Below are 21,583 nucleotides of genomic sequence, written 5' to 3' on the forward strand. Positions count from 1 at the left end.
ATCCTACGTATCGAATCCAGAAAAAAAAATTGGTTCGCATTTGAAATTATCGAATTTGAGCCGAACTTGAATATGTTTGAATTTTTTCTATGTCAAACTCAAGCTCAAATTATTATGTTCAATATTTGTGTGTTTTAATGTTATATTGATATAACATAGTTATATGTTAGATGTATATATGATGAGTAGTTCCCAAACATGTTTGAATATTTCGAATCAAACTCGAGCTATTATTCAAACTAATTTAATTCGGTTCTTTCTTGCCTGTAAACAACTCTGTAATGGTGGAACCGATTCTTGATCCTCCACTGCAAGAGCTGCTGCCATTGCCCCGCAAAGAATTCTCCAGCACTTCACGTTTCCCGCGAAACCCACTGAATAATCTGAGCTTCGAGCAGAACTATCGAACCATATGTAATAATTTGCTCGATTTCACGCGGGGGAAGTTTCTTCTCAAAGGCCAAGCTTTTCATGCCCATGTTATCAAATCCGGCCTTCAAATTGTTCCGCTGGTATGCCATCATTTGATCAATTTCTACGCTAGGCTTCAGCTCCCGCATTGTTCGGAATTGTTGTTCAATGACGCTTTTTTCAAATCATCTACCACCTGGAGTTCTATCGTATCATGTTTTGTTCAGAATGAACTCCCCTTGGATGCGCTTGAATATTTTCAGGGTATGCTTCGGGATGAGAAGATGTATCCGGATGATCATATACTTCCGTGTGCGACGAAAGCGTGCGCGATATTAAATGATTGTAATTTGGGGCAATCGGTGCACTGTCTGGCTGTGAAATTAGGTTATGATGTGAATGTGTATGTGGGGAGCTCTGTGGTGGATATGTATGCGAAATGTGCGAGATTGGGGGATGCGAGGAAGATGTTCGACGGAATGCCTGATAGAAATGTGGTGTCGTGGAGTGGGATTATATATGGTTATGCACAAATGGGAGAGGATGACGAGGCTCTGAGGCTTTTCAAAGATGCTTTATGTGGAGGAGGTATGAATGTGAATGATTTTACTTTCTCTAGTGTGATTCGGGTTTGTGGGAATTCGACATTGTTTGAATTGGGAAAGCAGATGCATGGTTTGTGCTTGAAGATGAATTTTGATGAGTCGTGTTTTGTCGGGAGTTCTTTGATCTCTATGTACTCAAAGAGTGGTGTGATTGAGGATGCTTATAGAGTTTTTGATGAGGTTTTCGATAGAAATTTAGGGATGTGGAACTCAATGTTGATCGCATGTGCTCAGCACGCCCATACAAGGAGTGTGTTTGAGCTGTTTAAGAAAATGGAAAGTGTGGGGACGAAGCCAAATTTTATCACTTTTTTGTGTATGCTTTATGCTTGTAGCCATGCAGGTTTACTAGAGGAAGGAAAATTTTACTTTAGCTTGATGAAGGATAATGGAATCGAGCCTGGAAGTCAGCATTATGCTTCAATGGTAGACTTACTTGGTCGAGCTGGAAAACTTCAAGAGGCTCTTGAATTAGTTAATGAAATGCCGATGCAACCAACAGAGTCTGTGTGGGGAGCTTTATTGACTGGCTGCCGAATCCATAGAAACATTGAGCTGGCTGCTTATGTGGCTGATAGAGTGTTTGCGCTTGGACCCGTGAGCCCAGGCTTACACATTATGTTGTCCAGTGCTTATGCAGCTGCTGGTAGATATCAAGAAGCTGCAAAAGCAAGAAAGTTGCTGAAAGATTTGGGGCAGAAAAAGGAAACGGGTCTGAGCTGGGTAGAGGAAAGTAACAAGATTCACATGTTTGCTGCAGGGGATAGGGCTCATCCACAAACGGTGGAGATTTATAAAAAGCTTGAGGAGTTGGGGGAGGACATGGAGCGCGCTGGTTATGTTGCAGACACTAGTTATGTGTTGCGAGAAGTTGGTGCTGTAGAGAAGAGCCAAGCTATTAGGTATCACAGCGAGAGATTAGCCATTGCATTTGCGCTCATTAAGTTTCCGCCCAAACGACCAATTAGAGTCATGAAAAACTTGCGTGTGTGCGGTGATTGTCATACTGCAGTAAAGGTTATGTCCAAATGCACCGGAAGGACTATTATTGTTAGAGACAACAATCGTTTCCATAGATTCTCAAATGGTCAATGTTCCTGTGGTGATTACTGGTGACTGCATTGCAACCATGTTACTTATCCGACTTTTATCAGCGTTGAAAACGGCTTGATCATTGCACAAGGGAAGACTGTACACTTGGTATTGGCATACATTGGTGGCGGTGCTGTCTTGGAGGAGGCAAAGAAAAGGAAAAATGAAATGCCAAGAGTTGGGTTTTGCTGAATTACAGTTTTCCACACAACTCTGTACAAAGGTACGAATGTTCTTTGCCTTTACAGTCTTCAAATATGAGTCTCAGTTAAACTATTACAGTTGGTGTTGATTGTATTTTATCCTTTAGATGTCATGCAATAACTTAGATTGGTCTCAGACTTGGAATATAAATGTTCCCGATTCTCCCCTCATATTTTTGCACGTCTCTAATGAATTATTTAGCATCCTTTGATTATTTCTTGCTATCCTCCAGCCAAAGATTTCCAGGTATATGGTTTACGTTGCATGTCTACGAGCCTGCAAGCTTAGATTGGATTTTTAAGGCACACCAATTATTATGTTCATTCCATTCCCAGGACACCAAAAGTGTGGATTTGATTTTGAGGTATTGTTACTGATCGATACGAATTACATTGTCGTTTCGTTTTATATGAATTTTTTCATACGAATTATGTGGAAATAATTTCAAAAAATAAAAAAAAATGTGTGGAAATTTATTATGTTTTTTCTTTTATTTTGTGGTAAAAATTTGTGTGAGACGGTCTCACGGGTCATATTTCGTGAGACGGATCTCTTATTTGGGTCATGCATGAAAATGTATTAATTTTTAAGCCAAGAGTATTACTTTTTATTGTGAATATCGGTAGGGTTGACCCGTCTCACAGATAAAGATTCGTGAGACCGTCTCACAATTGATCTAATCTTATTTTGTCAAGATGATTGGAAGCTGGAAGTGGACCAAAATAGTGAAATACAAAGAAAAGTCAACAATTCGAGATGTCACCTCAACAACCAAGACTTATGACCTTCACGGGTGATTTATACTTGGCAAAGCATATAATGTGTAACTAGGTGAATGATTGATATTTTATTATTTCAATGTCGAATTCTCTATACAAATTACTATGTTTAATTTTATTTTAACTCCAAAATTTTGAAGAAAATAGTGCGTAATAACTTGTGTATATCCGAAATCTAGCCAAGATCCAGAGAAACCAATGTTGTGGTAATAAATAAACTTCATATTTTTCAGGTTGAAAAGTAAAATATAGATTAAAATTTCGATTTTTGAAGTAAAATATATAGAAACTTTGTTGAACTTAAAATTTTTTTATTATTTCAAATGGATTTTAGATTTAGTAATCATATCTAAGAAAATAATGTTCAAAGAGTAAAAAATTCATGTGATGAAATCATCGGTTGAGGTTAAGACAACTCTATAAAGCTACAATGTAAGCTTCAACTCCAAAACAATAAGCAAACTATGTATAAGTTTTAATCATCAAAAACACATTGATAAACTTCCATGAACATAGATCGATGTCACAGACATGAACAATAGTTCGACAACAGACGAGAATATTCATGTACAAATACGAGTGACCAGATCATTGGCATCGGAGAAAGAACATATAAAGTAAAACTTGAGGGAGAAAAACCGACTAATGTCGAGTATTCTGTAGAAAAACAACACTCAAAACACTTCGAGAAACTTGAGAGAGACTAACAATTACAGTCGCGGGGACCGGGGGTTATGGGGATCGACCACACATATGGATCAGTTGCCACTGACCAGGAAAGGATGCTGGCAGACTCCGCACTCTATGGTTTCTGAGCCTGAGCTGGGAACTTGAACCTGCTCCAAGTTGCACATGGCACAGTTAAAATGTGTGAAGAAAGATAACCCGATTCCATAAACTTGGAAGGCAAAAAATTGAGAATTATTTGAACCTGCAAATGGACTGTACAAGTAGGGCAAGCAACCTCTTTCATCCGTCTGCCTGAAACATCTGACTTGGAGCCTGAAGAAGACAGATGATTTCAAAAGAAGAGGCAGCAGTTCGAACACAAACATATGAGTCACAAAACGTGGAGTGGAGCCAAAAAAAGATATGGAATGAAAAGGTTCCAGAAGACTTGAGCAACTAATTACTCTAAATCACACCAACTCATGCCTCGTGGACACCAAATCGCAATATGACCATTTCTGGTTGTGTTTCCGAAAAAAATAACGTCAAGAATAAGAGCATATTTACCTGATGACACCTTGCAGCTTCTCTCCATCTCCTCCTGTAACAATCAACAATCCAATTGTAAATTATTGAACAGCTTAACAATAATGGAAAATAAATACATAATAAAATTCCAAACAAGATAACTTGCGTCATTATGAAAAACATTAGTACTTAAGTCAACACAACCAAGAAATTAACTAGTTGGAACCCCAAAAAAAGAAACTCTCCTATTTGGTTAGCAGCCACATGCCTAAAAAGTGAACAGAAGATTATTTCAACTTGAAATGTCACAAATGAGAGCATTGGAAACATAATTCATGACTAAGAAAAAAAGATGCTATCACATATACTATTTGGTTAGCAGCCACATACCTAAAATGTGAACAACGGATTATTTCAACTTGAAATGTCACAAATGAGAGCATTAGAAACATAATTCACGACTAAGGAAAAAAGATGCTATCACATACACATCACATAAAGTAATCAAATGATGATTGAACATTAAGCCACATTAAAATCATGTCAATCGATAATATTTTGATAGATCAAACAACTATGCAGCACGATTAAAGGAGTACACATACAAATATTGAGTTTATGGGTATCAATAGATACAGTGAATGCCAAAGAAGGTAACACCTGAAGTTTCTTTGCGAGATCGTCGTGACTTCGAATAACAGTAGCTCTGCTAGCAGTTTCCTTCGCATTACTCAACCTATGAGAAACTTCAGCCTACAAAAACAGCATAATTTAGAATTATCCTAATGCAGCAGTTCCACAAATCATTATCTCAGGTAATGCTCATTCTCAAAGGCAGGAGGAACATGCAGATACTTTTTTTGACAGAACTCAAAGTGTATAGTGACTGCATTTGCTGGAACATCAGCAGTGGATATCACTTCTACATCTAGACCGCAAAACCAGAGTAAAGAGCCATGATAAACAAGTTTTGGAGAAGACCCGAATGAGAAGAATATGATTGGCACATACCAAGCATCGATCACAAACTCTAACTATTGGAGCATTCTCCTCAGCAGTAAGAGCAGTTCTACCATGAGTGCACTTGTCACAGAAAATATCTCCACAGTTTCGGCAATGGTGCTGAAAAGTAGAACCAAAATAACTGTTTTATACATAAATCAGAAATTACATTACACCCACGACAAATCACACACAAAAAAGAAAACATGCATGTTTTATACATCCGTTAGAAAGTATGATCATATATCGTAAATAACACATTCCAAACACAGAAAAATTAACAGAAATAGAAGAAATGTGCATAGAGGAAACGAGAGTACATGCCTTCCGCACAAAAGCATTGAAATCGGTCCCACAAGCTGTGCATTTTGTTGCTGCTTCGTCAGGAACCTATTATCAAGCCAGAAAATAAATGAGAACCTGAAGCTTCAAATAGAAGATATAGAATTACCAGCATCCATAATATATATACTTTACTAGCACAGATGGTGGAATTGCCTTGCATTTTTCATTGTCCAAAAAGTAATAAAGATTAAAAAAAATTAGAGTTGTGTGATTGCCCATAAAAAAGGCAATTCAAAATGCCAATAGGACTCCAGCCACGCGCAAGATATGAAGGGGGTGAGTGGCCTTTATTTAACAGCACCTCTTAGATCATCATCAATCAAGTAATGACAAGAATAATGCTTTTGGTATCACGATCAACTTCTTTTCACACTTTTTTCAACAGTCTCGGCATGTATAATTGGGAGAGGTTAAATTATATCTAGCTCACCAACATTTCTGTCTAATTTGGAAAGAAAGATGACAATTACTCCATCGCATTATTCAAAAGAAATTTAACTACATAAGGACTTATTATGAAATATCTTCTCAGAAACTCCCATCATCTATTGGTCTCCACCAGATAACTCACCACACATATTCGAAATGAAAATACAATGTTCAACAAAAACCCCATCAAATTTCTCATCGATTTGAGAAAGAAATGTCATCTTCTTTCCAATTTTCTACACAACTAGGTTTCTCAGAGAACTCGTATAAATAGGGAAAAAAAGGGCATAGAAATTTCAGTAGCCCAACTCACAAGGCCAAATAAAAGAATAATTTACCCAGTGATCTTTTTCTTCAATGACAGGCTTTATCAAATTCATCCAATCCCCTAAACCTTTCTTTTTCTCTGTTGATTGCATAGCAACCTTGGGAGAGTCAGAAGTCTGGCTTCTTCCATTCATCTCCTTAAACTGCAATTTCAAAAAGTAATCAAACATTTTACTAGTCCAATTTCCTTTTTAACACGGTTCTACTCATTTGTTCTAAATTTTTTTCATATGAACGTGTCTTAGTTCACTAGTGGCAAGTGGGGCTCAGTAAAATATGTAAATAAAAACCGCAACCATAAGATAGGCGTTGACAAGTCAACAATGCTTCAGACACTGCATAGTGGTCTACAAATGATTAACACCATGAACAAAATAAAGAATCACAAACCTGTACGACTGCAGCAGTAACTGTGTCCAAAATTGTGTTGGTGGTATAACTATTAGACTGCAATCTGATACGCCTCGGTTCAATGTCCACGGAGCTTTTTGACCAGAAGGCAAATGTCGATGAATCCAAAGCCTATATACAAAGAAAACAGAAATTTAATGGAAATGCAACTTGATAAGAAGATAAGATGAAGGCGCATGAGCTCATATCAAAGATCCCAACCAGGAGTCCAAGAACCAATTTCTAATGCTACAAATTTTAGGTAAACCAGTAGTACGTTAAAGCAGTAATTGGTGAATGATTTGTTAGTTCTCCAGAATAAGAGTCACCGTGCTAAGTGCACCTCTCCATTTGACCAAAAAAAGAGCTTACACACTCCACAAAAGTATCTTCAAGATAAAGGAAATAACAAATTTAAAGAGTATTTATCGGTGCTTAAAATCAACAAATGTTAAAGATTGGAATTGTCCACTTCACACTTATTGCATTTCTTACAAAATTGAAATTTTTTGGTCATTTTGGTAGCTGATAAAACTAGATGCACTTAACTTTTCCGTGTAAACCTCATACAACTCCACCCCATTAGGAAAAGTATAAATAAAAACTTACTTCGCATCTGGTTATTGAGTCGAGAAGATATATTCGCAGTATACGATTGGTACTTGGGTCCAGCATACGAATTCCATCCAGGCTAATCTGAAAGCAGTCCAAATCAAAATATTTCAAGATAAAAAACTTGATACTGCAAGTGAATATGGATAAGAAAGAGAAACTTCTATGATACCACTACACATAACCAAGTACATTATAAATGGTACATTTTTCAGGATTGCTTTCATTTACTGGATTAAAATGTTACAATGTAGCATATTATGAAAGATTTTTCCACCAAAAAAGAGAAAATAATCAAAATTAAGTAAAAAAGCAACCTTAAAAATATAATACAACAAAGTGACGAACCAATTTATAACTATCTATCTACTCACTAAGCATTGCATTTCAATGAGACAGAGGCCAGGTGACTACCTGTTTCGATTGACACAAATGCACACATACTAAAAACTGTGATGTATGTCTAAGAAATATTCTCACTAGAGAAGGTTGACAAATTTGCTGTCTGACGCAATTTAGGCGTTAAAATGAAGTCATACAACATCACACTTTCACAATTCTCACTAGCATGAGTGCACGACATGCCATTCCATTTGAAATTAACTCACTTATGGTGAGAGGTGTGAGAATAATGCCAACTAGAAAAATGCCATAACCAAGGCAAAAGAAAACGGAAGTCCCAGCTTCAGTTGAAAAAACTTTTGACTCAGTAACAAATCCAAACCACCTTGTTGAGCATTTAGTGAATCATATGCATATATTCTTTAAATTTTAAATGTAATTTAACATGCTAAAAGTGGCTCCATAATAATCAACATGTCAAAGCAGCAAGCAGTAGCTAAGCATATGCATAAACCGCCAAAATTTAAGTCCTAAACAGCACCAAACTGCGTCGTGATCAAACACAAGTGTAAAGAAACAATGAAACTCGGCAAAACCCAAAACTTTAAGAACATAAGAAGGTAGCATTCATCCATATAAAATTAAACTATTAGCTGATTTCAATTCATATTGATTGTCGATGGAGTCATTTGTGTTTTCACAATTTTAAACAAGAAAAAATACAAAACACAAACAATCAGACTTATTAAGTACTACAATGAAAAGCAAGAGGCATTTACAAATTACTTAGGTTGCATTTGTATTGATGAATGTATTTTTGAGTTTAGAGAAACACTCGTTCCATGATTATCTAGTGTTCCATGTTAATATGTTAATTAGCATGAATTTCAAGTTCTCCGTCAACTTTGAATGTTTAACTAATGCATAAATAAAGGTGTAGATTTAAACAATAAAATTATTATCGAAATCCATAGATTTCAAATCAACACATCCAAATGCAACCTTAAATTCTTTGCACAAACCTGGCAAAGCACATCCATCGTGCTCTGGCCAACACTTTCCGCCAACAGCTTCATTCTGAACTTTTGAACCCCACTTTTAGCATCCTGTTGTGCATCGGCCTTCGGCACTGCTCTCACAACCTTCAAACCAGAATTCTCAGGATGCTCCTTCCCCAATGAAGAAGAACGCCCAAGGGGCCTTCCGAAATCATCAAAACTAGACCAAGTTGATGACTTTGGAGCTGTTCCCCGAGCTCCATAAGGCTCTCTACTCCCTTTGTATGCGTAAACTCCCTCGTTACTCCCGTAGCCACCGTCATTTCCATACGCGCTATATCCACTGTCCGCTAGTTTTCCATATAATTCTGATCCCAAAACTGGCCTGCTCCTACCGAAATTACCATCAAGATAACCATCGTGTTTGGCAGTATTATCATACGATGGTTCATACGGTGCGGAATTTAACAGAGGGTATTGAGAAAAGGGTTGAACAGAAGGATTATTTGAATTGGGCGACACCTGGCTGGGGCTATGGTTAGTGTTTGAGGCATAATTTGGCGTCGGCGGCTGATCGTAAGATTGATAATACGCCGATGATTGAGCTGGGGAGGGAGGTTGATAGGCCCCGTGTGCTTCAAATTGGGGGAACGAATAAGAGGGCTGAGTTTGTTGATACGATGGAGCGGTGGGGACAGGATCGGGATTTTGAGAAAATTGAGGATATGAAGAGGAGCTGTGGCCGTAAGAGGCTGAGTAGTCCGCAGAGGAAGGTGGAAGAGGATGGTAGCTGCCGGTCGAGAACGGTGGAGCGGATGCGTACGACGGCAGCGGGTGGTGGATAGAATCAATCTGGTTCGGGTTCGTGTTCGGAGTATTGTTTTGTGGGTAGTACTGCTGCTGGTTGTTGTAATAAGGGGCAGCGGAATTATAGTCGCCGTGCTGCATGGCGGTGAGCTGACGGCGGAGGGTGTAAACTCCGGCGGGGATTTTTGCGTACAGTGGTGATCGCAAATAATTGGAGCGAGGAAGAGGAGAAGAATCGAGTGAAAGAGATGAGAAAAGCGTAGCTTGACTCGTTGACACACTTTCTACCGAAAAATCGTGTTTTTTTAATAACGATTTTAATTGACTTTTAATATCATGAGTTCAACCAATCAACTTTGCAAATTTTCAAATGTAATAATTCTGAACAACTAAATTGTTTAGTTTAAATATTTGGATCTGAATAAGAAAGATTTTAAGATAACTTCGTTTCATATAAATTTGAAACCCGCCTTCAAATGAAATTTAAAAACATCTAAAAAGTTTAGTTTTTTGTAAAAAATTTAGAGTAAATCTCTTTTGAGACGATCTCACGGATCTTTATCTACAGGAGAATGATCAAATTAGTCACACGGAAAAAAATTGGCCAAATTTTGGTCAACCTCTCAGTAAGATCGAATGTCCCGTACATCAAAAAATGGATGGAATCTATTTTTTAATCATGGAAGAGCTAAATTATATGGTATTTGCTTGATCACCACTCTTGCGGTTGACAAATCAAGTTGTGATTGTCAAGGAAAACTTAAAAAACAATAACTCGAAGACTTGGATATAGGATTCAACTTCATCATCTAACAACTACATCAAATTCTCAAGTTCGATACTCTTTTATAACAAAACATTGTTAATAATTTATAATTCATTTGACATTAAAGTTCTACGAAACTCCTCCCTGAGCTAAAAAAAAATAAATATAAGGAATAGTTGGAACAGGAGATGAGAAACGATTTCGAATAAAATAGCCTGTTACAGGAAAAGACCAAGAAAGACAATATATCAGATTGTTTTATTCCCCAAATAAATCCACAGTTTAAATTGCAATGTCCCAAAAATTATGACCTCGGATGGGATAGTAAGATCCTGCTCCGTTGCGAAGCACGGCTTTAGAAAGATTAATGAAACAAGCTCGATAGACTTCTATCTTTACCACAAGACAATATTTCACATCCCATTTACCCAAAAAAGAATTCATTGTAATCTATAGCGACTTAACTAATATATTGCAATGAAAATCCAGATTCAACCTCATCAAGAGGGCGAATAAAATTTTCGAGACTACTCTGGCTATGCCTGGATTCTGGAAGATGCTCCTACGGCATCTTCCATTCGAGAGTACCAATCACCAATCCGTGTGTGTTCAACCATGTCTCTGCCAGATTTGAGATAGCGAATGGGCCTTAAAACACCATAGACGGCGAGGTCTGCCAAGTTAGGCTTCACTCCACCTAGTGAAGAAAAAAACACCATGAAAATGAGAGGGCAGCTTAAGGAATGTGTCGTACAGAAGGTAATTAGCCATACCTAGAAACTCTCGACCATTGAGTGCATCCACCCATGTTTCTGCAGCTTCATATAGTGCGGCACGCTCATCTGTAATGTTGTACTTTTTCTTCAACCTCTTAGAAACAAAGTACATTGCAGTAGCTCCAGCATATTTGGCTACCAATCTTTCCATGAAGCTGAAATTACCTACACGTGTGAAACAAATAACAGGGTCTAAAGTAATGCCGCTGGAGGGGGCAGAAAGAATGTGTCATCAAAATGGATCGCTGCTAACAACTCGTAATAGCCGATTCAAAGGCCTTGTACAGTATTTAGAAAAGCGATTTTAGCTGTGTGCGCAGCAATCCACCCAGTCAACCCTATTCCCCTGGGTCCAAGCAAAAACTTAATTGCTGATCATAATCAACAAACTACAACGGCAAATTATGATTATTTTCTTCATGATGGTCCTGATCGACAAAATATGTTAGTTTATACAATAGAATTGTGAAAAACAAAACAACAGAAAAGGAAAAAATGTTGATTTGGTGCGTAGACCATTGATGACAACGAGAACCAAAATAAGGCTTTGTTTTTGCCATGAAGAGTCGGGGGAACTACCACATTTCCAATTTCTTATTTTTTTCACATAGAGGATTTTCATATTCTTTTCAGAGCACAGGCTAGCTGGTGATGAATATAATAGTTCGAACTCTAAAATCAAGTTAAGATTAGATGTAATTGCAAATTCCAATTTTAAGAATAATAACAATAATAATAATAAATACATAAATCCACACACTGACTCTGAGATTACCTAAGATTTGCATATTTTCTAAATTCTAAGACTGATATAAGCTATAAGTGACAGTGAGATCTTACCATGACTGGTGATATAGTCAAATGACTCAATGGCTTCAGAGGTGCTTCGATAGATATTAGGTGATAATATGTGAACCAAGTGATTGTCCACCCAGCTGCAGCAATAACATAAAGATACTGTTACAGAGAAGACTATTACAAAAGCTTTAACAAACTGTTTCGTCTAGCACATCCTAATAACATTCACCAAGGAATATAGGATAGAGGAAAAAGGACCATAAAAGAGAAGCAACAAGGTCAAGAAACACACACCCTCGCCACTTCTTCTCTTCATCATCTCCAGAGGAAGAATCAGCTGGTGCAGTCAGATTAATCCTTTGGGCCAGTTTATTAATTATATCTAGATAGTCAGTAAAGAAAATTACAAAGTTAATCTTAAATCCACCAAATAATGAAAAAGTACTCTCTACATATGTTCAGAATTCGAGAAACCTTAGATGACAGTTAATTGAATGAAATATGTACCTGATGAGTCAACCATGTGCTCACCATCAACCATCAATATAGGAACTTTCTTGTAATCAGACCACTTGATTTCTTTTTTGCTGATAGGGTTGACCTCTATTACTTTGTATGCAATATCATAGTAGTCCAGAAATGCTGGAAAAGAAGGGTGCAATTAGTGAGCCTATTCTGTAACTATTATCATGACAAAAGTCTTTCAGATGATGAAACATCGAACAAATAATTTCGTTGAAGATATAATTAGAGATAATGGACAGAACCAGATCTTTGTAAATTAGGATAATTAGGAGATCCCTTAAATAAAGGGAGTACAATTCTGTTTCCTTTCTTTTGTTGTATTAGTGTGCCCATAAATTGGATATTAATGATTGTAAATATTCAACGAGACATGATGTATTTCCAGCAATTGTGTTCTTCCTCGTTTGACATGGTATTAGAGCCATAAGCCTTGATCCATTCAGATCTAATTCGCAAATTCATTTCTACTGTTTTAGTCTGATATTACAGGTCCTTGATTTCTAATTCTTGCAATTGTTGATGGCTGAAAAGGCCGGAATTCCAGAAACCCTTCCAGCTGTCGGAGAGTTACAGCAAATCTATAATGCCTATCGGTTGCATGGAAAAAAACTTTTTAAAATGGTCCCAGCTCGTCCGGACCACATTGAAGGGCAAAAGAAAGTGTAGCCATCTGGTTGGTTCGCTGCCTGGGATGAAGAAGACTCCCTTATTATGGCTTGGCTATGGAATTTTATGATGCCTGAAATCAGCGATACATGCATGTTTCTCACCACTGCCAAGGAGATTTGGGAAAGCATACGCCAAACATACTCCAAGAAGGGAGATGCTGCCCAAATCTATGAAATCCTTTGTACAAACAGGCTTGGCCACTTAAGAAAATAAATCTGTAACAAAGTATGCTAATACCGTGAAAATTTTGTGGCAAGAGATTGATCGTTATCGATGCTTCGAGACCAAGTGTCCGGAAGATGCAACAATCCTGAAAATTACATCGAACAAGATAGGGTCTATGACTTCCTCGTCGGACTCAATCCTGAATTCGATCAAGTCCATGTTCAAATCCTTGGGAGGGACCAAATTCCATCTTTGAATGAGGTTATAGCCATCATAAGATCAGAGGAAAGTAGGCGCAGTGTCATGCTTAAACCTAAAAGTGTGGAGAGCTCTGCATTGTGACTAACAGGAACAGTGACCATCTCAACCCTGGAAAGGTCACTGCTCCAAGAAATCTGTCCCAGGGTTCTAAAGATGAATTGTGGTGTACCAAATGTCTCATAACAAGGCATACTCTTGATCGATGCTGGAAAACTCACGCCAAACCATCATACAAGGAAAAGGGCAATAAAGGAAAACGACAGAGAACTAGGAGCCAAGCCCGTATGACCGTCCAGCAGCCTACTGAGAACACAGATACTCCACCTTCAAAGGAATTCAACAAGGAAGAAATTGAGCAGTTAAGGGCTTTCTTGACCCCTCTTGGGAAATCGCCAGGTACATGCTCATTGACAGTCTGGTAAGTTTCTTGTTTTCATTGGATTCGATGCTTCCACTAGCCCTTTTGCAAACTTGTGGGCCTTAGACTCCGGAGCCACAGCTGACATGGCACGCTCATCACAAATTTTCTGTTCATATACCCCTTTTCCTAGCACTAGAAAAATTACTACTGCTTACGGTTCATTAATCACAGTAGCAGGGTTAGGTGACACTGAATTAAGTCCTTCCATTACCTTAAAACAAGTGCTTCATGTCCCCAAACAGTAAANTTTACATTTTAAGTTAATATTAAAAAAAAACAGAGAAGTTGCATTTTCAAATGCAACTTCTCTGTCACTGAATTTAAAAAAAAAAAGGCAATCTCAGGCGCGCCTCCAAGGCGAGCCGAGGCGCGCGCCTGGGCTCGCCTTTGTAAATCGTTGCGCCTGGGATTTCCCCAGGCGCAATGCCCGTGCCTGGTAGCGCCTCTCGCCTCGCCTTTGACAACTATGCTCTGTACAGAAATTAACACTAGACTTGTCTTGCAATGTGATTTTTTTACCCGTCTTATTGTGAATTTCAGGACCATGCATCAGGGAAACGATTGCGCGTGCAAAGGAAGGGAACGGAATTTACTACCTTGACTCACCAAGCAATCTGCCCAAGCAACCTAATTCTGCCTCTCTCTCCTCAAATCAAGAACAAATTTGGCTTCAACATCGTATATTTGGTCATCCGTCCTTTCAAACTCTCAAAGTCTTGTTTCCTAGCTTATTTAAGGGATTAGATATTGAGTCTTTTCTTGAGACATTTGTGAATTGGCAAAGCACAAGTGCGGATTGATAAGCCCAAATCTTATAGAGATTTTAGAGATTTTATTTTATAATATGTGTGCTTATCTGTAATTATTATCCTTAATTATGTGCTTATTAGAATTAATTTTATAATATTTGTAGATTTGAATAAAAGAGGAAAAAAAGCCTAATTTAAGAGATAAGATGATTTTACAAACTTCAAATGAAACAAAATACCAAAAGAAATGGAAAAATTTTATATTTTATTATCTTGACAATATTGAAGTTTGGAAGAAAATCTGTGCAGATCTTGATAAACAAAATCTCTACAATCTTATCTACAATTTTTTGAGATTGACCTGGACTTCATGGAGTTGGAGGATTAGGCCCATGAAATATAAAAAGCAGCGTACGTGAGCAGAATAGAGAATGCGCAAAAAGAGAAAAAGAAAAAGCAGCGCGGAAGGGAGGAGGCAGAAGAGAGAGACGCAAAGGAGGGGAAGGAAGAGAGCATAATAGAGGAGGAGAGAGAAGAAAGGAAAGAAACAAGGAGGCAAAACCGTACACAGAAGAAAAGGAGGCAGATGAGAGAGAACGGAAGGGAGGAGGCAGATGATAGACACAGAGGAAGGAAGAGAAGACGGAAGCGCAGAACAGACGGGAGGAACAGAAGGCTACAATGAAGACAACAAAAGACTGCACAGAAGACATCTACATGGAGGAAGATAGAAGACAGAAACAGGAGGAATTCCTCAACACACACCAAAAATCACCGAGAATTCCTCTTATTCTTTCTTTATTTTGTTTTCTTCTATGAAATTATATCTGAGTTTTCATTTTTGTTTTGAATTCATGGAATAATTTTATTTAGGCTAAGACCACGATAGGACCGAACAATACTTTGTTCGATATTTGGTTTATTTTCAATATATTATTTTTCTTGATTTTAGTTATTGATTGATGTTAGTTTAATATTTCTTGTTAATAGTCTGATCAACTATTTACATGTTTGTTGATTAATCACGAATCGGAAGATGATTGATTAAATATAGCAACAAAGACGTCATCAACACATGGTTAAACAGACTAAAAATAGTATTCGGTTTCAGTGTGCGGTTTTAGGTGAAAACTGAAATTCCACGAAGATTACAGCAGACGGGCGGGCTGTGCCTGAATTCAGACCGGACCAGACTCTTTTAATGCATTTAGATCTAATTAAATTCGATTAGAAATAATTAGACTGTTAGATTTAAATCGGTTTATTAACTCGAGGAATCGTTTAATAAATAAATTTGGGGATTTCACCGTGATTGTCAAGAATTAAATAATTAATTGAATTTTAACACGTGTCAACATAATAGAGTTTGGTACCATTGTGTGTCTTAATTCTTTATTTGAAGTTGAATCCCTCCTTGATCGTTCAATTCGTCGTTTTTAGTTGCAATTATTTTATTTAATAGTTTAGATTAATAATTCACATATCATCTTTTTATTTATTTTGTCTAGCTTAAGTGATAAAAATTCTAGTAATTAAATATTAGTCTCTATGGGATCGATACTTGGACTCATCATCCATTTACTATAACTCGACCTAGTCCGCTTGCTAGATTTATTCCCAACCGAAATCGTCAGTCACGCATCTTTTCCTCAAAGCAATAAAAGATGTTCAAACCCTTTTTATTTAATACATAGCGATGTTTGGGTTCCATCTCCTATTCCAAATGTTTCTGGAACTCGCTGGTTCATTTCTTTTATTGACAATTATAGCTGCATGTGTTGGATATTCGTGATCAAACATAAATATGATGTGTAGTGTGTTCTATGATTCCACAGTTTCATACCATGATTCAAAAACCAATTTGGGGTCAAAATAAAAAGGTTCGGGTCTGATAATGCCAAAGACTATTTCAATCAGGTTCTTCACTAATATTTTCAAAAAGAAGGCACTATCCATGAGTCATCTTGTGTCCATACTCCACAACAAAATGGACTTGCTGAAAGGAAAAATACTCGCTCAATATCACTCGTGCTTTTTTATTCCAGAACCATATGCCTAAGTAAGTAAGTATTATTGGGGAGATGTTGTCTTAACAGCCGCACATCTCATTAATCGGCTCCCCTCTAAAGTCTTAGGTGATAAAAGTCCTCTTGACATGCTCACGACCTCCTCTCCTGATCTACACACTAATCAATTACTACCAAAAGTGTTCGGGTGTGTGTTTTGTTCATGTTCATAGTCATAATTGTAATAAGTTGGATCCTAGAGCTCTCAAGTGTTTGTTTGTTGGGTATTCATCAACCCAAAAGGGCTACAGATGTTATCATCCTCCTTCCAAGAAGTAGTTTGTTTTGATGTCACATTCCATGAAAATGAACCTTATTTCCCCACTCCTCATCTTCAGGGGAGCATCCAGGTTTGGAAGATAAGGAGGATGATGATACTTTTAATTTACCTATCTTCTCCAGTCCTCATCTGCCAAGCCCTCTATCTGTCCAATAAATGTCCCGAGATTGTTTGGTCGAACATATTCAAGTCAGAAAGCCACCTCGGTCCTTGAACTTGTGCAAATCCAAGAGTCCGAACAAAGCTCTAGAACCGAACTCTACACCTAAGGTAACAATTGAAAATCCCATCATACACAATGAACATACACCTCACTCGGTACACGGTAGATGACCCTAGCTTGCACGTTCCTATTGTCCTTCGCAAAGGAACCAGAGATTGCATAAAACACCCACGCTAAGCATTGTCCCATGTCGTAAAATTTGATGATTTTTCACAATCACATAAAATCCTCTTAGTAAGTTTGAACAACATTCATATATTTTCCTTTGGGAAAGAAATTTGTAGGGTGTAAATGAGTATGCACAGTGAAATATAAATCAAATGGCACATTGGAGAGATATAAGGTTTGACTGGTAGCTAAGGGTTATAAACAGACATATGGGTGGACTGTCAAGAAACATTTGCTCTGGCTGCTAAAATGAATGCATTTAGAGTTCTATTATCTTTGGCAGCATATTATAGATGGGTTTGCAGCAGTTTGATGTAAAAAATGCCTCTTACATGAAAACCTTGAGGAAGAGATATATATGGACATTCCATCGGGATATGGAAAATGTAAGAAAGAGACATGTACGTAGATTGAAAGAGGCCTTGTATGGCCTCAAGCAATCTCCTCGGGCGTGGTTTGGAAGACTTACACGAGTAATGCAATCCATGAGATACAACAGAGACAGGAAGATCGTACTTTGTTCATTAAACACTCGAATTCTGGGTTGGTAGCTATTTTAATTGTCTATGTTATTGACATTATTATCACAGGGAATGATGAGAACAGAAACAAGGCCTTAAACAGAGACTAGCAACTGAATTCAAAATTAAGGATTTGGGGAAGTTAAGTATTTCCTTGGCATTGAAGTAGCATATTCAAAGCAAGAGATATTTATATCCCAACATAAATACATCACTGATTTGCTCCGAGAAACAGGGAAATTGGCTTGTAAACCAATTAACACACCTATAGAATTCAACCATAAGCTTGGAAAGGTCGGGGATGACAAAATGATGAATAGAGAGATGTATCAACGCATCGTGGGAAGACTCGTTTATCTCTCGCACACAAGGTCGGACATAGAATATGTTGTAAGTGTGATCAGTCAATTCATGCATGAACCAAAAGAGACACATTTACATGCAGTTGACAGGGTACTTCAATACTTGGAAGGCAGTCCGGGAAAAAGAATTCTGTTAAAAAAGAGTGACAATATGGTACTTGAAACTTACACAGATACGGATTATGCTAGATCAATTAGTGACAGAAGGTCAACTATTGGGTATTGTACATTGCTTGGAGAAAATCTTGTCACGTGGCGAAGTAAGAAACAAGATGTTGTAGCAATGTCAAGTGCCAAGTCATAATTCAGCACAATGGCTCAAGACCTTTGGTTGAAGATTATCTCGGACGATCTAAGAGTAAAGATGAGTGGACCTATGAGACTCTATTGTGACAACAAGTCAGCTATAAGCATTGCTCATAATCCAGTGCAACACGATCGAACAAAGCACATTGAAGTTGATAGACACTTCATCAAAGAATAGCTAGATAGTGACATAATTTGTACACCTAATGTATCTTCAGGTAATCAGCTAGCCGACATATTCACCAAAGGATTAAATGGTCCTTTGTTTCAAGAGATTCTGTCCAAGTTGGGAACGATATATATCTATTCACCAGCTTGAAGGAGAGTGTTGAAGATATGAAGATATAATTAAAGATAATGATTGCAAATATTCAACAAAATATAATGGAATTCTTTATTTCCAGCAATTGTGTTCTTCCTCGTTTGACAACTTTCATACACGTGCAGTTACACCAACATGCAATTCTGAAACAAAAATCCATCCCAATTACTTAGCCTTAGACGATCAATGCATTCATTCAAATTTCAAAGCACAAAGTAAAACAAAATATTCAGCTTCTATTTAAAATCGTAGCATTTTACCATGCAGGCCTGTCATATCTAAGCTTTGTTTCACACTTGATACAAAAGTAATACCAAATATTTTTCATACCGATTATAACTGGAAACTGTAAAATATTTAGTTCTAAAGAAACGAGACGGAACCTAAAAAATTGGTTTTTCTAAAGAGAAGACAAATTGTTTTAACTTCATCGTGTGAATAGAAGCTTTACACCAAAACATCTACAATTTTATGTCAAGTTAATTCTATCAAACTTAAATGTTTCATACACATGAATAAGCATAGTTGGAGGCTTGTTGCAGATCTAGTCTAATCCTGCATCCAGAGACAGCACTTACAGCACACCCATTGTGTGAGTATGATATAACGAAATGGTTCAATCCAATTCCCACTACAAATTCTTCTTACCGTTTTTGAGTGACGCAAAAAATATCTGTGTCATTGTACGTTGTTTGTGTACTCTGTAATAACATCTAAACTGTATTATAATTGTTATAAAATAACAATGCATTCTGAAAACTTAAAAGTGGACCCTCTCACGTGGAATTCTTGAGAAATTATTTTCAAATAATATAGAATGGTACCAAGGAATGACACCCTTATTATTAAGAACAAAACTACTGCAGTTCAAACTTGAACGGCCATTTTCCCCCTGTCCAATCCTATGACCAAAACTCCATGGTCCAAAACAAACTACAATTCTATTTTTTCTATCAAAATCCACAAACTATATACTATTACCACAATTTAGCCTTCCGTTAATACTTTAGTATTGCTACTGTGTTCTTAATTGCAACATCCACATTACTGTTAACTGTTGTATCAAAATCAGTCTGTAAATCACACCATTTTTTCTTAATATATTTATCAGTCCACAATTTTCATAATGTACTAAAACCTGTGACTAATCTTTAAAAAATCTCAGGTACCAAATAATTAATGAAACAACAAAAATTTCAAACCAGACCCAATTTCATGTTCTTTAACTCCACAAAATACGTCACTTATCCAACAAACCCCAAGAAACAGAGTTTAAACACAAACAGAACAAGTGACTGTTTACCCAGAAAACAAAACAATTGGCTCTGTTAAGCCATAAGTGCAAGAGTATGACCCAAATCCAAATAAGCCACACCTCTTCAAACTTGTTACCTGGTGGAAGAGCTTCTCAAACTTATCAGCCACTCTATAATTGCTAATTCCTTGTATAGCCGATATGGGATCGTAACATTTCAATTATACTTCCTTGATCACATATCCAAATACACTCTCCAAGTGAGCGGCGTGCTCCAAAAGTATTCAGGAAAAGGGCAAAGCAATAAAAATACAGCAGAACATGAAACAGAGAGCGAGATCGAGATTTGGGCAGAGACTTGGGGAAGAAGAAAGCTTAAAATTTTTCATTCATACTGAAAATGATCGCAATACAAGTATTTAGAGATGTAACTAAATCAATATAATGCATCAGTGTAATTATTCATAACAAAAGTAACACACACCCATGACATATTAGACACTTCTCTCAGAAACCTCACCTTTAACCTTATTGCAGAACGGGCAAGCTTCGTATTGGTAAAGAACGACATCATTTGGCCGGAACTTCGTCTGTACGGGCTCTTTCGCGTGAACCTCTTCAACAAGCGACGTGGTGGCGACTGAAAACAGCATGGTCCCAGCCACGGCATGTGCAGCTGCACGGGAAGAGTGGTCGGAGATCCTATCGTACGAGAACCAATGAGATCTCGCCGAGGAATAGTTGTTCGAGGTGCTGAAAAGAGCAACCTGGGACAGAGGGTGGTGATACACTAGATTTCCAGCCCGCAAATTCGTGCCGGAGAAACCATCTACGGCGCGGCGGACGGCGGAGAGCCCCGTAACTCTTCTCATCGCGTTCTGGGAGATGACGTCGTACCTGAGAAATGCAGTGATCTGTGGTTTACTAGAGGGTTTTAGACTATGGGGTTAGTATTTATGCCACGCCGTCGTTTTGAAATCTGCTGTGCTATCGACTTTTCTTTGTTTTTCCAAATTTAATTGTTTTCGATTTATATTTGCTCGATTTTGCAAAAAATTGAGTTTCAAAAATAACACAAAACAAAAATCTTCGTGAGATCGACTCATAGGACAATTTTGTGAGGCAAAAACTTATGAAAAAAATCTGTCAATATGCGTTATGAATATTTTCGAAATTAATTTCGATTACTATTACTAAAGTTTCCAGCTCCATTTTCATCACTTTTACAGGTTAATTTTGTTTTTTACGTCAAACCGGTGAAATCATAAATGATTGTTGAATCGGAGCTCTCATTTGCTTGATTTAAAAGTTAGATTTTTGGCATTTTTACATTTTGCATTTTGCATTTTGATACTCGCGTATGTGACACGCCCGAAACACTCAAATATTGTACCAACAATAACATTATTT

At 37.4% G+C, this 21,583-nt stretch overlaps 3 protein-coding genes across 5 annotated transcripts; 1 reads left to right on the forward strand and 2 right to left on the reverse strand.

Annotated features, from left to right (window-relative positions):
- The first annotated feature begins 242 nt into the window (after window positions 1–242).
- Window positions 243–3,169, forward strand: LOC140975196 (putative pentatricopeptide repeat-containing protein At5g52630). Of its 3 annotated transcripts, none has more exons than XM_073438771.1 (3): window positions 243–2,331; window positions 2,545–2,676; window positions 3,008–3,169. In XM_073438771.1, the coding sequence occupies exon 1, from the start codon at window positions 282–284 to the stop codon at window positions 2,130–2,132; it is 1,851 nt and encodes a 616-aa protein (XP_073294872.1). In that variant the 5' UTR covers window positions 243–281; the 3' UTR covers window positions 2,133–2,331; window positions 2,545–2,676; window positions 3,008–3,169. The 3 variants fall into 3 exon arrangements, with proteins under 3 accessions (XP_073294872.1, XP_073294874.1, XP_073294873.1); XM_073438773.1 differs by lacking the exon at window positions 3,008–3,169 and having other exon boundaries at window positions 243–512; window positions 639–2,331; window positions 2,545–2,747; XM_073438772.1 differs by lacking the exon at window positions 3,008–3,169 and having other exon boundaries at window positions 2,559–2,744.
- A 391-nt stretch (window positions 3,170–3,560) lies between these two features.
- Window positions 3,561–9,810, reverse strand: LOC140975197 (protein FREE1-like). Its single transcript, XM_073438774.1, has 10 exons — window positions 8,758–9,810; window positions 7,391–7,477; window positions 6,782–6,913; window positions 6,403–6,534; window positions 5,615–5,680; window positions 5,300–5,410; window positions 4,949–5,041; window positions 4,328–4,361; window positions 4,023–4,093; window positions 3,561–3,927 (listed from the first exon to the last, which is right to left on the reverse strand). The coding sequence occupies exons 1-10, from the start codon at window positions 9,679–9,681 to the stop codon at window positions 3,850–3,852; spliced, it is 1,728 nt and encodes a 575-aa protein (XP_073294875.1). The 5' UTR covers window positions 9,682–9,810; the 3' UTR covers window positions 3,561–3,849.
- A 746-nt stretch (window positions 9,811–10,556) lies between these two features.
- Window positions 10,557–21,143, reverse strand: LOC140975199 (uncharacterized). Its single transcript, XM_073438775.1, has 6 exons — window positions 20,694–21,143; window positions 12,388–12,522; window positions 12,175–12,262; window positions 11,923–12,017; window positions 11,080–11,247; window positions 10,557–11,003 (listed from the first exon to the last, which is right to left on the reverse strand). Exons 1-6 carry the CDS (start codon window positions 21,043–21,045, stop codon window positions 10,843–10,845), a joined length of 999 nt encoding a protein of 332 aa, XP_073294876.1. The 5' UTR covers window positions 21,046–21,143; the 3' UTR covers window positions 10,557–10,842.
- Window positions 21,144–21,583: the final 440 nt, after the last annotated feature.

This window comes from Primulina huaijiensis, chromosome 4 (genome assembly GCF_012295235.1).
Source record: "Primulina huaijiensis isolate GDHJ02 chromosome 4, ASM1229523v2, whole genome shotgun sequence".
In the NCBI taxonomy this organism is placed as follows: Eukaryota; Viridiplantae; Streptophyta; class Magnoliopsida; order Lamiales; family Gesneriaceae; genus Primulina; species Primulina huaijiensis.

Bases quoted from the DNA above. Each gene is read 5' to 3' on its own strand.
- LOC140975196 (XM_073438771.1), top strand. From the start codon at position 282: ATGGTGGAACCGATTCTTGATCCTCCACTGCAAGAGCTGCTGCCATTG.
- LOC140975197 (XM_073438774.1), bottom strand. From the start codon at position 9,681: ATGCAGCACGGCGACTATAATTCCGCTGCCCCTTATTACAACAACCAG. The intron at 7,478-8,757 runs GTTTGTGCAAAG...GACTGCTTTCAG, and splicing joins CGATGGATGTGCTTTGCCAG to ATTAGCCTGGATGGAATTCG. The intron at 5,681-6,402 runs GTAAATTATTCT...GCTTGATAATAG, and splicing joins TTGAAGAAAAAGATCACTGG to GTTCCTGACGAAGCAGCAAC.
- LOC140975199 (XM_073438775.1), bottom strand. From the start codon at position 21,045: ATGAGAAGAGTTACGGGGCTCTCCGCCGTCCGCCGCGCCGTAGATGGT. The intron at 12,523-20,693 runs GTGAGGTTTCTG...CTTCTTTTCCAG, and splicing joins GTTCTGCAATAAGGTTAAAG to CATTTCTGGACTACTATGAT. The intron at 12,018-12,174 runs GTGTGTGTTTCT...TTATTGCTGCAG, and splicing joins GAAGAGAAGAAGTGGCGAGG to CTGGGTGGACAATCACTTGG.